At 38.9% G+C, this 19137-nt stretch overlaps 1 protein-coding gene across 6 annotated transcripts in view; it reads right to left on the minus strand.

The window, feature by feature from the left end:
* Positions 1-19137, minus strand: part of NFATC3 (nuclear factor of activated T cells 3) — a 138389-nt gene that overhangs the window by 26617 nt on the left and 92635 nt on the right. For 3 of the 6 annotated variants that reach the window (XM_025920517.2, XM_086689070.1, XM_086689066.1), the window contains 3 exons: positions 17983-18038; positions 16848-16974; positions 4820-5827 (listed from right to left, as the gene is read on the minus strand). In XM_025920517.2, coding sequence (XP_025776302.1) covers positions 4820-5827; positions 16848-16974; positions 17983-18038 — 1191 coding nt within the window. Of the gene's footprint in view, positions 1-4819; positions 5828-12321; positions 13778-14005; positions 15460-16829; positions 16975-17982; positions 18039-19137 lie in introns of those variants that run through there. The other 3 variants (XM_086689067.1, XM_086689068.1, XR_015244735.1) reach the window with 2 other exon arrangements.

Genomic DNA, 19137 nt, shown 5'->3' on the forward strand with positions numbered 1-19137 from the left:
CAGATGCTCAACCCAGAGTCACCCAGGTGCCCCGGGGCTTTAGTCTTTATATGCTATTAACTGTGTGTTACCCTGAACGAAAACCTTAGGCTCTGTAAAACTCAGATTCTTCATCTATAAAATGAGAGAGCTGTATGAGAGGTATTTCTAGCTCCGTAAGTCTTCAATTTCTGAGCTTAGGGGCACTAATATCTTCTCTATTAAATGTCACTAAATTTATAATAAAAACTTAAGGTGTGAATGTCCACATTTCTAAAAGTCACAAGTAATGACTGAATGATTCTTGACTCCATCTTATTAAAAACTGCAAAATAGGGGTGCCTGGGTGGCTCACTCAGTTAAGCATCCAATTCTTGATTTCAGCTCAGGTCATGATCTCCCGGTTGGTGGGATCAAGCTCTGTGTCAGGCTCTGTACTGACAGCATGGAGCCTGCTTAGGATTCTCTCTCTCCCTCTTTCTCTCTCAAAATAAACATTAAAAAAATCGTAAAATAAAAAGGATATTTTATCTTTAATCTTTTAAAATCTCTAATGGGATTTTTTTTTTAATGAGGGTTAAATAAATATAAAACAGAAATATGCTTAACACAAGTTATTAGGATTAGGGGCACCTGGGTAGCTCAGTGGGTTAACTACCCAACTCTTGTTGATTTCGGCTCAGGTCATGATCTCACAGTTGCTGAGTTCGAGCCCCGCATCAGGCTCTGTGCTGACAGTGCAGAACCTGTTTGAGATTCTCTTTCTCTCTCTCAAAAATAAGCAAACACTTTTTAAAAAGTTCTTAGGATTAGTATATTTAACTAGTATATTTAAGTATACTTAAACTACTATATTTAAGTTTATTTAACTAGTATAATACTAGTTATTTAACTAGTATATTTAACTATAGTATAATACAAATTAAGAAAAATTATTTGTGTCCTCTAGTTGTAGAGTAGAAATTAATATTTAACACAATATAGAAAAGTTAATATAAAATCTGAGCTTAGGCTAACTGCTAAGTTCACTTTAAGTGCTTCTAATCCTTTTTGGGATGTTTCATGGCTTCCTTTTAAAGGTAGCCAGAAAGGGGACATTAAAATGCTAGGAGTGCCAGGCCTATAAGATATGTTGTTGTTTTTCAATGACTTTATACTAAAACTTCGCAGAACTGTAGGGTTTTTTTTTAAACATTTAAAAAAAATATTTTAATTTATTTTTGAGAGAGAGACAGACAGAGTATGAGTGGGGGAGGAGCAGAGAGAGAGGGAGACACAGAATCCGAAGAAGGTTCCAGGCTCTGAGCTGTCAACACAGAGCCCGACGCGGGGCTTGAATTCATCAACTGTGAGATCATGACCTGAGCCAAAGTTGGACACTCGACTGGCTGAGCCACCCAGGTACCCTTGTAGGATTTTTTAAGTACCTAGAATTTTACCTTCAAAGGCAAATCAAAATAACATTATCAATGAGTTAGTTGGCAAATCTCTTACATCTAACAATTCAAGGTGCCCAGGACTGCATTTTCGTCCCTGTCCCCTTTAATTTTTTTTTTTCAACGTTTATTTATTTTTGGGACAGAGAGAGACAGAGCATGAACGGGGGAGGGGCAGAGAGAGAGGGAGACACAGAATCGGAAATAGGCTCCAGGCTCTGAGCCATCAGCCCAGAGCCCGACGCGGGACTCGAACTCACGGACCGCGAGATCGTGACCTGGCTAAAGTCGGACGCCCAACCGCCTGCGCCACCCAGGCGCCCCAGTCCCCTTTAATTATTGCTAGCACCACTGAGGTTCTGTCAAGTCTCATGATAGGTGGCAAAGAATTTAATAGCCAGTCTTCATCCTCTGTAGGGCTACAATTTGGGAACTTTACTTGATTGTGTGGCTTATACAATGAATGGAGCAAAAATGAAGGTTTTTTTTATACGTGCCCTCATAGGCCTCATCAGCAACACATTTTCACATATTCAAAAGGTGAAATAAAATTTTAACAAAACCTTTCTAGAAGGTTCCAATTTGTTGCCCCCAAAATATCACTCCATCTGTGATACAGCAAGTTCCACCACCTTTGTCCTTTTTTGGTTCATTCGGAAAGAAAATGAGCTAGAATACACTTTGAGATGTGTTCAATGAATCTCGTGTCTTCAGTTCCATCACAAATGGGTGGTAGGTTATCATTCAAGGTCTCAACCCTTGTTTCAGGGATTAAAATTCTAAACATACACCCTAAAAGCATGATGAATAGTCTAAAAGTGCTGCAAGAATGAATAGGTAACATTTTTAAAAGCCTATGTTCAATTGAAAATCTTTTACTTATTTCAAATCTGTTTTGCATCAAAGTAGAAGCCTCCTCTCTACCTGGTGCTCTAAAGTATGACACTTATGCCAGCTGTGCAGAAAAAGCTTAGCAAGACACTTATACGAGAGCCATCAAGTACTCCCAATACAAACGTGACAGATCAGGTACAGTTGTGAATATGTGTTCATGTAGCCAAGTTCTGCACACATGTTCCTCTAGGAATTAAAAAAAGCTTGAGGGACCTTCTTTAGTAGAGTTCTAACCACCATGGCCTGCTGTTGCTGGAAGGCAGCTATACTGCTGCAAGAAAAAGACCAGAATGAAAAGATCTGATTCCAGTCTTAGCTCCTACTTAACAGTCGTGTGACCTTTAGAAAGCTCAATTCTTTAAATCATCACTATCTAGGTCAGAGACAGGATTAATAAGGATCAAATGAAATAATGAATAGGAAAATACTATTCAAATTGTAGGTGATACTTGAGTTTACACATACACAGTTGACTCTTGAATAACATGGGTTTGAATCATAAGAGTCCACTTACATGTGGATTTTTCACAGCACAGAACTGTAAATGTATTTTCTCTTCCTTATGATTTTTTTTTTTTTAATTTTTAAAATGTTTACTTATTTTTGACAGAAAGAGAGACAGAGTGTCAGCCATGGAGAGGCAGAGCGAGAGAGGGACACAGAATCCATAGCAGGGTCCAGGCTCTGAGCTGTCAGCACAGAGCCTGATATGGGGCTCGAACTCACGAACTGTGAGATCATGACCAGAGCCAAAGTCGGATGCCCAACGGACTGAGCCACCCAGGTGCCCCTCCCTCTTCCTTATGATTTTCTTAGTAACGCTTTCTTTTCTCTAGCTTACTTTACCATAAGAATATAATATAAAATATATATAACATACCAATATGTGTTAACTGTTTATGTTATCAGTAAGGCTTTCAATCAACTTTCAATCAATAGTACACTATTACTAGTTAAGTTTTTGGGGAATTGACAGTTATATGTGGATATTTTGACTGAGTGAGGGTAGGTGCCCCTAACCCCCAAGTTGTTCAAGCGTCAACTGTATCTTATATTTACACACAAATTACCTGGCACATCCCCTTGTGGCTTTGAAAGCCATCTTTTACTATGCCATTTACCCACTGATAATCATGCTTTCCCAGACACAGCTGTTTCTGCTTATGTTGTCTGATTTGCCCTCTGATACTCATTTACTGAAAACATATACTCAATCCTCTAAGACTTGGCTCAAATATCATCTCCTCAGGGAACCTTTGCTGAATCCTTCTTCTTCCTTTTTTTTTGAGTAAGCTCTAGGCCTGATGTGGGGCTCAAACTCACAACCGCAAGATCAAGAGTCACATGCTCTACTGACTGAACCAGCCAATCGCCCCATTGCTGAATCTTTCTTAAGGAATCTGTCACATCTCTCAGATGATCTCCTAATATGCTTTTTTTAGATCTTGGTTATAAGTGTCCCAGACCCACTGTGCTATAAAGTCAGCTATGTACTGATCTGGTGGAAGCCCTGGGAGTGGGGATGCCACATTTTATTTACCTTCCTTTCCCCTTATGTTTGGAATCTGGGATGTGACACCAGCTTTGCAACTAAGCAGTAAACTCAGTTCCTCCACATGTGTAAAAGAGATGGCTAACAAAGAATTACTTTTCTATACAAAGAAGTACAGATTCAGAGAGAGAATTAAATTTCTATATCGATGTTTTTAGAATTGTTAGAATTTTCATGATGAACAACAGTTACAGGTAGCTTTCACTAAATTCCTATTTAGGCAAAACTTCACTACCACATAAATGATAGAGCCAAGAATAAACTCTAAGTCATTACCTGAAAATGCTATCTTGGGGAATTTTCAATTATTGAAATAATTAATATTCTAGAGTTTGTTCTCTAATTTAAAAAGAGGTCTGTATACCAACTTGCTACATTTATATAAATAGCTTCTTTTTATCCTGGTGCCAACAGCTGTACCAGCTACAGCCAACCAATCTGGTCTTGCACCATCACCACTATCTGACTCAGCAAGCTGGCAGAGCCAGAGAGCAACAAGTTCTTTACTTGTGTGAGTCTCAAGGACAGAAACTCTATCTAAACACATTCCTAGTATTCCCAGCATCTAAATTGGTGCCTTCCAAATAGATGGCATGTAGCAATATTTACTGAATTCCATTTTCCAGACACTGTGACCAACTGTATGTTCTAAAAGAAGAGATGCCCAATAAATCTCATGTCCTTAGTTCCATCACAAATGGGTAAGAGACTATGATTCAAAGTCTTACCTTTTGCAGTAGGTATTAGTGGTAAACTAGATTTCAAAGTATAAATTTTCATGTCTATTCTCAAAGTCTTTAATTAACATATTTCTAGTGACAACAACTATTAAAGAAAAAAAAAAAAAGCCCAACCATAGGCCATATGCCAATAAGCAATCCATGGTAACTTTTTTAAGACTATCAGAGAAGAAAGTTCCTGGATCTTCACTGCTTGAAGGAGAGAAAGATGAACTTACCATCATCTAAAGTGATGTCCTGTAGACCAATTGTTGAAAAGTTAGGTTCCTGCTCTTCAGGTTCAGGCTTAATGTTCACAGTTGCCTCATCAGGTGGAAATGAAGCTGGATCACACAAATTGCGACATATTAAGGATGAAGGTGCAGAAAGACCTCCCTGGCCTGTACTTTGTGCTTGAGTTGAGTGCTGTCCAGAATGCATTCTGGTGGCTAGAGATGGTGATGAGGCAGTTCCTGAGCTAGGAGATTGGTAAGGCATAGGCTGTAGCTGAGGAGATGGTGGCCCAGAAAGTGGTGAACTAGCCAGGGGATGAGAGGCTACTGGGGAAGCTGCTGTACCAGACCCTGAATGTGAAGGACCATATGTAATGGGCTGTAACTGAGGGGAAGGCTGGCCTGCGACCTGGTCAGCCCCTGGAGAAGAAAGAGATCTCTGTCCTGTGGTTGAACAATGGTATCCCATTGACTGCAGATGAGGCAGGGTCTGTACCGAATGAGGTGTGTGGGCTAAGAGATGTCCTGTTGGGCCTGAATTTGAAGAATGAAAAGGTATGGATGACGATGGTTGACAGCCAAGATTTATTAAAGTAGGAAGAGCTGCATCCTGTGGAAACAAAACCGGATCAAATTCTTGACTAGAGGCAGCATTAACTGGAAGACAAGTTGGTCCGTTGTACACAACATTAGTTTGCATAGGCTGATAGGAAGACCCCACAGGAGGTGTTGGTGTGACTTGAAAAGGCTGGTGCATGACTGAAGAAGGTAACATATGCTGTTCTTTACCAGCGCTTTCATCCCTACACTGCAACTGTGGCAGACGAGATGAAGTTACCATAGATGCATATGTTTGCTGGATGGGACAAACCAAGCTTCTCTGTGTTGACAGTACACTGTTATGTGGGTGTCCTGTGTCTGAAGAAGGCCTCTGGGTCTGGGCAGGATGAGGCACAGACAATGACGGAACTGAAGACAAGTCAACCTCTTCTTTGTGTTCTTGCTTCATCAAAACTAAAAAGAAAATGATTAAAGCAAACGTTATTACATAATACATACAATGATTATCAAAGGACTTCATTCTAGGCTACATAACTATAGCATGTATCCAAGTCAGGGGTTAAAAATTCAAATGCCTTCAAAAAAAATTCAAATGCCTTCAGAAAAGGCAATAACATAAAACATGTCAAGTCAGCAAGCAAAAGACAACAGGGAGTGGTTCTTGTTCTAAAAGTACTCACGTTAAAAAAAAAAACAGTACCACATAGAACTCTATGAAGAGATGTGGAAAGACCTCTAATACGTTCCTAAGTAACAAAAAAAAGTGAGGTGCAGAACAATGTGTACATATCACAATTCTTTTAAAATACAGTGTATGTGTGTGTGTGTGTGTGTGTGTGTGTGTGTGTGTGTGTGTATATACGCATACATACATGTACACATGTTTTTGCTTATATAGGTATGGATACGCAAACCTGGTAACTGCTGTGTTTACTGCTGGGAACAAAACTAGGTGACTAGGGAATAAGAGCAAGAGGCAGATTTAGTTTTTACTATGTAAATTTTTGTGCTAGACTAGCAATACACAATCTCAATGTTTTTAACCAAGTATATACATTACCTATTTAAAAATAAATGATTTTTATGGGGCGCCTGGGTGACTCAATTGGTTGAGTGACTGACTCTTGATTTCGGCTCAGGTCATCTCACGGTTTGTGAGACTGAGCCCTGCATCAGGCTCTGTGTTTGGGATTCTCTCTGCTGCTCCCATGCTCACCCTTCTCTCTCTCTCAAAATAAATAAATAGGGGCACCTGAGTGGCTTAGTCAGTTAAGCGTCTGACTTCAGCTCAGGTCATGATCTCCCAGTTCGTGGGTTTGAGCACCTTGTCCAGCTCTGTGCTGACAGCTTGGAGCCTAGAGCCTACTTCAGATTCTGTGACTCCTTCTCTCTCTGCCCTTCCGCCACTCACACTCTGTCTCCGTCTCTCTCAAAAATAAACATTAAAAAAATTTAAATATTTAAAAAAATAAATGAGTTTTTAAGATACCCCAAACTCTACAGCCTAATAAAAAAGCTTGAATTTGCAATCTCTGATCTGAAACCTACCAGTCCACTGTTTTTGCATAATGCATAATATACCAGAGATCATGAATCTAATATTCATAGAGCTTCTAGTTTACAACAGTTTTCACATGTACCTCATCTGAGGAACCTCATTTGAGGCACCTCATGTGTACCTCATTTTATCCTCAACCATCATCAGGCACATTTACAAGAGGAATAATGAGTGATCAAAAAAGTACTGGGATGCACAAAAAAACTGTCAGAGCTAGTAAACAAATTCAACAAAGTTGCAGGACACAAAATCAGCATGTAGAAATCGATTGTATTTTTATAGACTAGCAATACACAATCTGAAATGGAAATTAAGAAAACAACCTCATTTGCAATAGCATCAAAAAATAAAATACTAAAGAATAAATTTGACCAAAGTAGGCAAAACTTATACACTGATAACTACAAAACAGTGCTAAAGAAATGAAGGAAGACCTAAATACATGGAAAGATAACCTGGCGTCATGGACTGAACGACTTAATTAACCACGAAGAACGCAACACTCTCCAAAACAATTTTCAGATGCAATGAAATCCCAACTATGTTTTTTGCAGAAACAGACTTATCCAAAAATTCATACCAAATCCCAAGGGACTTCAAATAGTCAAAAACAATCTTGAAAAAGAACAAAGACAGAGTACTCACACTTCCTAATTTCAAAACTTACTACAAAGCTACAGTAATAAAAACCAAGTGGTACTGGCCTAAGGACAGATGTATAGACCAATGGAATAGAGAGCCCAGAAGGAAACCCTAACATAAACAGTTAATTGCTCTTCATACAAGGGTGCCAAAACTATTCATTGGGGGAAAGAACAGTCTCTTCAACAAATGGTACAGGAACAATGGGACATCACATTGAAAGTAATGAAGATGGAACCTTATCCGAAAATCATACACAAAAATTAACTCAAGTGGATCAAAGACCTAAACGTAAGAGCAAAAACTAAATTCTAAGAAAAAAACAAAGGGCAAAAAAAGCTTCATGACACTGGATTTGGCAATGGTTTCTTAAGTATCACATACCCTGAACATACACACAACAAAAACAGATAAATCGGACTTCATCAAAATTAAAAACTTCTGACCATGAAAAGACACTATCAAGACAGAGAAAAGATAGCCCACAGAATGGAAAATCTACTTGCAAATAATATTTCTGTAAAGGGTTTAATATCCAAAATTCATAAGAACCCCTACAAATGCCAACAACAGGACTGAACCAAAGACTTGAGTGTGACCCCAGGACTGATCTAGATGGAAGTGTGTGTGTGGGGAGGAGGGTACCAGCTCTCTTCTCTAGGATTGCTAATTATGAAGATGAAACAAACCTAGAGATGCCATGTAAGTAAAGCCTGCCCTAGAGCAAAGCCAACAGAAAGAAAAGCAATGTTAAGATGAAGAGAAAGCCTAAGCCCTGGGACCACATTGCTTGAGCTGAAGCATGCCTAAAGCCAGCATTCCAATTAACTGTCCAGTTACATGAGCCAATACAATTTTTTTTGTTAAGCTAGCTTAAATGGAGTTTTTGTCATTTGTACCCAAAAGTCCTAATTCACTTCAAAACAACCTTTAAGAGGCAAGGATTATTATTACCCCTGAAGACACTAAATCTCAAAGTGGTGTCACAAGGACCTGAATCCAGGTTTTTCTGCCTTCAAAGTCCATGCTTTTAATCACTGCACTATACTATATTAACAAGAAAGATTATAGTTCATCATTCCATCACACAAGCAGAGGCTATGAATACCAACCACTATCCTTTATCACATCAAAAAATGTATTTAAGATGATTTAAGATCTACCTGGTGAAAGGACTGCTTAACATAGAAATCAATGTATTTTGCTTATTTTATTTAATATGTTTATCAAAACAGAAAAGAACCATCAGTTAATTTTTTGTATGTCAAAGCAATGGACTTTATTGTTTCTCTTGGGCAATACTTCTTCCAGTCCACTTTTCTAAAAGTTACTGACTTTATCCTCCTACTGAAGTACTATAATTCATTTAAAAATAATTTTCCTAGGGGCGCCTGGGTGGCTCAGTCGGTTAAGTGTCCAACTTCGGCTCAGGTCATGATATCACGATCCGTGAGTTTGAGCCCTGCATTGGGCTCTGTGCTGACAGCTCAGAGCCTGGACCCTGCTTCAGATTCTGTGTCTCCCTCTCTCTCTGACCCTCCCCTGTTCATGCTCTGTCTCTGTCTCAAAAATAAATAAACATTAAAAAAAATTTTTTTAAATAATTTTCCTAAATTGACATCTCATTGTTCCAAGTTTGTATGAGTTAAACTAACATAATTAAAATTTTCATGATCTTCACTAAAATGTAAGTACTTCATTTTATGTCAAAAGAAAGTAACAGTGAGAAGCCAAGCATGGTCAAACCTCATCTGGCCATTTAACAAACCCATCAAGTACAAGTCTCCTCACAAAAGCATGTTCTCAATCTGAGGAAATGAAAGTAAGTAAGATTTAAAATAGCCCTGAGGTGACTGGGTGGCTCACTCAATTAAGCGAACCAGGTCGCTTGGCTCAGGTCATGATCTCATGGTTTGTGGGATCGAGCACTGTGTTGTGCTCTGCACTGATGGCATGGAGCCTGCTTGGGATTCTCTCCCTCCTTCCCTCCCTCCCTCCCTCCCTCCCTCCCTCCCTCTCCCTCCCTCTCTCTCACACAAAATAAACAATCTGCCAACTGGTGAGCCCACTCCTAACAATGAGACAACACTTAAAAGAGAAAAAGTGTATCATGAGTCTTCTTATTGCTTCTGCACCAAAGTTAACATTCTAAACTAGGCTTCCATCCAGTTTCTGATTCTTGCTCAGGTATTTCAAGTGTGGTTCACCATATCTAACAACTCCAACCTCTCTAATGTTTTGGCGTACTCACTTTTTTTCTGACTTTAGCACAACTAGAACTTTTCCCCTGGACTAATGGATTCTTTTTTCCTCTTCTACTTCAGCTCCTACTCCAGTCCCAGGAAAGTCACAGTAAATTCCATATGCAGAGTTACATTTCTATATAAAAGAGGGAGAATATGCAAAAAAGCCTACTCTCATCTTAATTAATCCTGAATGGAGCAGGTAAGGCCCTTGGTTACCTAAGTGGTTGGTTGTCATGCACTAAAAAGGAGACAGAGGGACTAAAAACTGTAACATAGTATCTTTTTTTTTTGCATGACCCAATCTTTATTTTTATGTTCCTGACCCACATCTGTGTACTCAGATTGAGAGTTCTGCTTTCCTAAATTGAGTATACTTTCACTCTGCCAAATCAACTGTCACTTTTTGTCTATAAAGGATTAAGACTCCAACCAAATCTAAGAAGTCCTCATTGACAGTCTATAGTAATTTATTCTTATTTGGAGGGAAGTACAGTTAAAGAGACCGTACATAACTAGAATGAGTTGAATTTTAGAAACAGATTAACTCTACCTTTTGTGTTAAATATCCTCATTCTCGGGAAAAAAATCTCCTGGTCTAGTGCTTTTGAAACCATAAAAAGCCTCACTGTCTTCTTCAAGTACTGGATGTGGAAGAGTAGCATTCAAAGAGCTGGAGCTCTCTGGATTTCCCCCTTCTAGTACAACCAGAGTATCAAAGTTAGATTTTATCCTTTTTATATATTGCCTTTTTGCCTAAACAATTTAAATTTGAAAAACCCTGCTTTAGACTTATGCCCTCATTGTATAGAGATTAACCAAGAGGGTACAGCCTATGGCAGAGCTGAATGTGACCTAACTGTAAGGCAGGCGTTCTCTCCCAAATAAAGAATCACAATCCAAAAGTCTCTCCAATCAACTATTTAGAACATAGAATACACTTTCCTACAGGTAAAATATTACACATGAAAGTTTATCTCTAATGTTGTCCCCTAAAGCCCCACTAGTCTAAAATCAGAGATCACATGGTACGTCCAGTCACAAGTAACTACTGCTAGGCCTCAGAGGGAGGTATATTCCCTCAAAAGCTTCAGGGATACTGGGGTGGAAAAGAGGGCTCCCACATCAGAAGATCTGAAGCTAGTGGCTGGGCAGAAATTCAGGTAACGCCACTAACGAAGGGTTCTGTAATGAGGGTAATTTGTGAATCATACACATAATACTGGGAACAGTCTTCAAATTACTAAGTAAACTTGACTATTGGACAAATAGTGCTAAATGTAATTTCTTTTTTTTTTAATGTTGCAATTTGTTTTTTATTTTTTTCTAAGAGAGAGAGAGAGAATCCCAAGTAGGCTCTGCACTACTCATCCTGCACTACTCTGCACTACTAATCCCAATGCAGGACTCGATCCCACAACCATGAGATCATGACCTGAGCCGAAATCAAGAGTTAGATGCTAACCAACTGAGCCACCCAGGTGCCCCACTAAATGTAATTTCTAATTAAAAAAAAGTTATAACAGGGGCACCTGGGTGGCTCAGTCAGTTAAGCATCTGACTTCAGCTCAGGCCATGATCTCATAGTTCATGACTTTGAGCCCCACATTAGGCTCTCTGCTGTCCATACAGAGCCCACGTTGGATCTTCTGTCCACCCTCCTTTCTGCCCCTCCCCCACTTGCCTCTGTGTGTGTGTGTGTGTGTGTGTGTGTGTGTGTGTGTGTGTGTATACGCATGCACTCTCTCTGAAAATAAACATTTTTTTAAAATTTTAATAAAAAATAAGTTATTACACCTGAAAGTGACAAAGTATTGTACATCAACTATACTTCAATGATAAACATCAAAACAAAACAAAACAAAACAAAAAACTCAGAACAGTTAGCCATTTGCAACTGATTATTCTTTCATTGGATATTTATAGTGGTCAGACTGCTACTGCTAGAGGGTTGTCAAAAAAGTAACAAATGGAAAATCCTTGAATAATAAAGAAGCAACTTCTGAATATCTAAAATTTTTGTAAGTAAAATTTAAAAGAATTGTCAGAAACAAAAAAAGGCTAAAATCTTTTTTTTTTTTTTAATTTTTTTTTCAACATTTATTTTTGCGACAGAGAGAGACAGAGCATGAACGGGGGAGGGGCAGAGAGAGAGGGAGACACAGAATCGGAAACAGGCTCCAGGCTCTGAGCCATCAGCCCAGAGCCTGACGCGGGGCTCGAACTCCCGGACCGCGAGATCGTGACCTGGCTGAAGTTGGACGCTTAACCGACTGCGCCACCCAGGCACCCCTAAAATCTTTAATATAAACAGTTCATACAAATTAATACAACAAACAACTCTAATATAAGTATCACAAACTAGAATATGAGAAGCTATTAAAATTCTATAAAACTCTATCTGTTCATGAAGCAAAATAAAAATGTTTAGGTTACAAAATTAGTATACTGTATACATTTTGGTCCCATTTTTATTTAAAAAAACCTTTTTTTAATGTTTATTTTGAGAGAGAGACAGAGACAGAGACAGAGCATGAGTGGGGGGGGGGGGCAGAGAGAGAGAGGGAGACAGAGAATTCGAAGCAGGTTCCAGGCTCTGAGCTATCAGCACAAAGCCCAACATGGGGCTCGAACCCATGAACCATGAGACCATGACCTGAGCCAAAGTCAGACGCTTAACCGACTGAGCCACCCAGGCACCCCCAATTTTTATTTTAAATTGTGTCTATAAATGGATCAAAAGGATCTAGGACAGAATAACAATTTCAGAGTGGAAGACAATTTTGGGTGTTTGAAATTATATTTTCAACTTGTCTGTTTTAAAAAATAAATTCACAGGAATATATTTGCTTTTGTAAAGATTTTATTCCAAATTTCACTTTAGAAAAAAATGAAAAAAGCCAAATGCTACAGAGAAAAGATAGTAATCAACCAGAACAAGGGCTGTCCAAACAATTCTTGAATCTATTCTTCCTTCTGTTAGTGTGTGCCACCTGATTTGTATTTTGTCAATCATAAGCCCAGTGATGACAGTTGTAGTCCAATCCAAAATTCTTTCTGCACTCTGGGGCCCCAATGATTTCCATTCTCATATAGAATGCCCTCCAGGACTCTGCCTTTATGTTGTCCTCCCAACTCATGAGCTGATAATGTAAGAGCATTATATTCTCTTTGTTCAATTACTACCACTATGATGGTAGCAATCAAAACCTCTATTCACTTATCCTGAGCTTTTTTTTTTTTTTTTAACTTTTTTTATTTTTGAGAGACAGAGCAGGAGGATGGCAGGGGCAGAGAGAGAGGGAGACACAGAATCCGAAGCAGGCTCCAGGCTCTGAGCTGTCAGCACAGAGCCCAACGCAGGGCTCAAACCCACGAACCGTGAGATCATGACCCAAGCCAAAGTCTGACACTTAACTGATTGAGCCACCCAGGCACACCTCTGCCTTTTTTGTTTCAACAGTCCCAGAAGCTCCTCTTCTTTCTTATTCAGGTTAGATTCTACAGTCTCTCATCTCCACAGCATTTGATAACATTCTTGGACTGTATGTCTTTAATAAATATCACCCTGGAGGAACCCTACTATTAATATTTTACCACCTGCCCTAAAGAATCTGAGTGCTGCTTAAGAAAGTTACACAGCCGGGCTAATTAATATTGATAAATTTATTAATATCAACATTAAAGGTACCCTGTGATCATGCCCAGAGTCCAATTATATTTCTGTGGTAACTTACTCCCCCCTTTCTTTACAACAACTATTTCAAACTTGTCCATATTCTTCAAACTGCCAAAACACCCACAGTTCCCTCTACTCACAAAAGACTGCATGTTATTCTTTAAAGAAAAAAAAGTCAATGCTATTATATGGAAACTCCCTAAACTCTCCACTATTAAATTTACAAACCTAATATATATACATCTTTTTCATCTTTACCTTCCCTCCTTTCCTTCTCCCAACTAAGGCCCATTCCAACTTTTATATATATTTTTTTTCAACGTTTATTTATTTTTGGGACAGAGAGAGACAGAGCATGAACGGGAGAGGGGCAGAGAGAGAGGGAGACACAGAATCGGAAACAGGCTCCAGGCTCTGAGCCATCAGCCCAGAGCCCGACGCGGGGCTCGAACTCACGGACCGCGAGATCGCGACCTGGCTGAAGTCGGACGCTTAACCGACTGCGCCACCCAGGCGCCCCACCAACTTTTATATTTGAAATTATATTCCTTCCCACCTTTCTCAGAAACCTGATATGCTTTATTATCATTAATGTTGTCTCTTCTGTATATTCAAAACACTCTAGTTATCTGAAGCATATTTTTAACCTTCTTGGGTCTCTGCCATACAAATCTCACTCTCCATAGTAATCTGAGGAAAGACTACACTGGTCATTGACACCTTATAAGAAAACAGTAGAAATATGAGAGAAATGATTTTAATTTTTAATTTTTTAATGTTTCTTTATTTTTGAGAGAGAGAGAGAGACAGAGAGACAGAGTGAGCAGAGGAGGGGCAGAGAGAGAGGGAGACACAGAATTTGAAGCAGGCTCCAGGCTCCATGCTGTCAGCAAAGAGCCCAAAACGGGGTTCAAACTCACAAACTGTGAGATCATGACCTGAGCTGAAGTCAGATACTCAACCGACTGAGCCACCCAGGCACCCCTATTTTAGTTTTTTTTTTGAAGTTTGTTTGTTTATTTATTTAAAGAGAGAGGCAGAGCAGGAAGGAGAGAGAATCCCAAGCAGACTCCTCACTGTCAGTACAGAGCCCGATGTGGGGCTTGAACTCATAAACTATGAGATCGTGGCCTGAGCAAAGTCAAGCAGGCACTCAACTGAGCCACCCAGGCGCCCCTATTTTTAACTTTTTTTTAAATTGAAAATATTTGACATATAACATTGTGTAAAATTTAAGGTGTACAAAATGTTAGTTTGATACATTCATATATTGTAGAGAAAATGATTTTATTGTAAAGTAGGCTCCACACCCAATGTGGGGCTCAAACTCACGACCCTGAGATCAAGAATTGCATGCCCTACCAACTGAGCCAGCCAGGTGCCCCGAAAAAAAATTTTTAATACATATTTGATCATGTCACCTCTCCGTTAAAGCTCATTTCTTACAACTCTTTTATTTAAAAAAAATTTTTTTCTTAAACCTTTATTTATTTTTGAGAGAGAGACAGAGTGTGAGCAGGGGAGGAGCAGAGGGAGAGGGAGACACAGAATCCGAAGCAGGCTCCAGGCCCTGAACTGTCAGCACAGAGCCTGATGCGGGGCTCGAACCCACGAATCATGAGATTATGACCTGAGCTGAAGTTGGACGCTCAACAGACTGAGCCACCCAGGCGCCCCATTTTAGAACTCTTAATACTCCATTATCCAACCAACCACACGACCTTCGTATATGTTGCTACCTTTAATTGGAATGTTTTCCCCCTATAGCCAGATTGCCTGGATTCAAATCTCACCTCTGCCACTTACTAGCTGAGTGACCTTGGTTCACGTATTTGCAAAATGGAGACGGCAATATTACTTATCTGAGATGTACTCTAGCTTAACAGTTAGGAGCCCAGACTCTGGAACCAGATTGCCTGTGCTTGACATGTGGTTCTAAGACTGTGAGACTCTGGGCATATTACTTAGCCACTCAATTTCTTCTTCTGTAAAATAAGATAATAACCTACTATAAAGGTCTATTATGTGGATTAAAAGAATAAATACACAAAGGGCTTAGACAGTATTATTTTTACATACATTATATATACCATATATAGAGTATGTATACACACACATACATACATACATACATACATCCTGGTTTTCTCAAGCAGTTAACCCAAGCAAGGGTCCCTCTGTTATTTTTACCTATAGTATTGTATCCCTTTTAATCAGAGTCCTTATTTCAGTTTCTAATTATACATTTGTTGGTAATTAATTTATTGATTCACTAGATTATAAGTTCCATGAAAGAAGGAACTGAGAGAGGTTTTGTCCACTTAGGAGGCACCCTCAAATACTTACTGAATTAATATTGAAATGACTAACCAAAATCTTTCAAAAGGGTTGTATTCTATTTGAAAATGAATAGAAATATTTTATTACCAATAATGTATTGACATGATCAAGTAATATTAATTTTCAGATCTGGGAATATAAATGGCCTTTAGAGGCTTAAAGTGGAATACAGCCAGGCTTTAAAGAATAGGAATGACAAATAAGTGATCATTAATAACTAGTACCTTCTCAAATTTAAGTGTTTCTGTTTTTCATTTACTATAAACCATTTAAAAGTTTTTGCAACGGGGGTGTGTGGGTGGCCAGTCAGTTGAGCATGTGACTTCAACTCAGGTCATGATCTCATGTTTCATGAGTTCAAGCCCTGCACTGACACAGCACCTAGGACAGAGAAGGCCTCTAGAAATATCTGTTCTCTAACTATGTAAACATCAGCATGAATTACTGCATATAATATTTATGTGTTACTACCAAGAGCTGGAAAGTTACAGCATTTGAATTGCTGCAGAAAGAGGTATGGCAGCCTCCTTTGTTAGGGCACATCTATAAAACCAGAAACTCTGGAATCGACTTTATATAACCCACAGACCACAGTATACTACAGTTGCTACTTGCCAAATGAAAATCTAATGAGAGATTTTTCATCTGACTGGAAATGCTTGAGATGAACACACTGCCTTCTTGCAGTGTGCTAAGGGCACAAAGGAGTTTCACACATATTCACAAACACCTGCCCTTACTGTTGTGCTGGGGATTTCTGGTAGCTCCAGATAAACAGACTTAAAATCAAAATTCAACCTTCTAATCTCCTTATAATAAATAACTACAAAATAACAGCTAATATCACATCTAATATTTAAAGTCTACACAAACTTTACAGACGAGGCATATGTTAGGATTTTTATTGATTCTAAGTACTCTATTGTAAACATTCTAATACAGGTTTCATTGAATAACTTTTTATTCATTATGAAAGCAAGCTCTGTGGTAAACCATCACAACTCCCCATACCTGGTGTATAAGTAAAACGTTGAGACTGGCTTTTTTTCCTCTTGCCATTGCAAAGATAAAAGTGCACCTGCACTGCAGCTGTAACTGCTGGGTTATGATATGGAGGAACTTCAAGGACAATGTGAGCCTAAGGAGCATGGAAAGTAGTAAGATTGTGTTACATTCAGAACTAAAAATGAAATGCACCTGCTAAACTCAGCACAACTCATGAGGCTTAACTACCCAGTGTCTCCCATCATAGATCATTATGCACATCAATTGGTCATGTAAGTCATCTGGAGATTTACTCTATGAAACTCTAGTCTCAACAGAGATAAACTCTTGAAAATAAACCATTAAAGGAGAAATTGCCTTTTAGTCATCCAATTGGGTTTCTAGTTGGAGCAGAAATAAAAACAGTCATTATGTACCATGTAGTGAGATATTCTGCACTACTGAATATTACACGTTACTATGTATCTTAACTGGAAGTCTGTCCTGGTTTTCAATCAGGTTTAATATTTCCTCAGTTGTGTTATAATTTAGATTTCTTACCTTAAACTTGATATTCAGAATGTTCTAAACTAGCAATATAAAAAATTCATTTCCATATAAAAAATAATTTTACATAAGCAGAGTGAAACTGCAATCCTTAATCTAATTTCTCCAGGTCTCTGGAGAGCACTGTGGAAAGTGTTATTCTCTAACCCACAAAAAATTCTGTCTCCATTCCAATCAGGATGAAGGGACCACAGTGTTGAATCCTGGAAGGCTTAATGCTGAAAAGTTGCAAAAATTGCGCTAAATACACAAACTCCTTAGGGCTTGTTCTCTCCCTATTTTTTCCCATTCTATGTGGGCTTCACTGAATTTGATTTTTTCACTGAATTCAGAGAAATAAACTAATGATAACAGTAGTAAGAACCTTTTAATTTCTCCTTTCCTATACACAAAAAAGGCAAAGACACCAATTGTTTATCTTTCCTACACTTTAATTTTAGAATAAGGAGAGTACCTATTTCATGTCCAAACTTCTAAAAATTCTAATTTACTTTTCTATTACTCATTAGATAAAAGACTCCTCATCTATAATATAAAGTAGCATTATCCAATGTTCTAAGCTTCTTAAATGTTTCTGAAGAAATAAATTTCTTACCCCTTGACATTTTTCCCGGATTATTTTCCCTTCTACCTCCCACTGAGGTCGTCCATCTATTAAAAGAAACAATTTACAGTTAAAAGTAATTCAAGTCACAAAGTATATAAACAAAATCTAATGTATTTAGTATCACAAGCTTATTGGCAAAGGGAATCTTTTCCTCAATGACTTCCATTATGAAAATAAAATGTGTACCCATGAGAAAAAATGGGGAGAAAGACTTTGGGCTGCCTTAGTTAGCAGGCCTCACAGTTTATTTATGTTTGAAAATCCTCTGAGAGCACCTTCACCAAGTCGTAGCCAACTCCTGCTTGTATGCCTTAGGTAGTGGGAAACTCACTCTCTCACCAAGTAACCCATTTGATCTTTGGACAATTGCTGTTCGAAAGCCCTACAGGACAGATGAAATCTGCCTCCTTCCAGTATCCCACCACTGGTTTAAGAACTACTCTTTGCAGCCCCCCAATCCAAAATATTTTGAGTGGTTTTCTGAGACAGTATTTAAGATGTTTAAAAACAGCTATGTTTGGGGGCCCCGGGTGGCTCAGTCAATTGAGCATCCAACTTTGGCTCAGGTCATGATCTCAGGGTTCATGAGTTCGAGCCCCACATCAGGCTTGCTGTTGTCAACACAGAGCCTGCTTACGATCCTCTGTTCCCTTCTCTCTCTACCCCCATTCACACGCACACTCTCAAAAAAAAAAAAAAAAAAAAAAAAAAAAAAAAAAAAAAGCCCAGCTATGTTTACATGTGTCTCCTTCTACTGATTAACACCCCCAGTTCTGCATTTACATCTTACACAATATTTAGCCTTCCTGCCCACTCTTCTATGAACACCCCTCCAGTGTGAACATCTCTCTCCAAATGCATCAAGCCCAGAACTGAATAGCCCAGGTGGGAAATGACACAGCATGGTACAGAGTGACTAAGGCTCTTATTTCCACTTTATGTGAAGATGCTGAGTCTGTTAATAAAAGTTTTCTGGGGTAGGTGTGCCTGGGTGGCTCAGTCAGTTGAGCATGGACTTCAGTTCAGGTCATGATCTCGCAGTTCATGAGTTCGAGCCTTGCATCGGGCTCTCTGCTGTCAGCACAGAGCCCACTTTAGATCCTCTGTCCCCCTCTCTCTATGCCCCTCCCCACTTGCTCTCTC

The sequence above is a fragment of the Puma concolor genome, chromosome E2 (genome assembly GCF_028749965.1).
Source record: "Puma concolor isolate L17-30 chromosome E2, mPumCon1.1.hap2, whole genome shotgun sequence".
NCBI classification, from domain to species: Eukaryota; Metazoa; Chordata; class Mammalia; order Carnivora; family Felidae; genus Puma; species Puma concolor.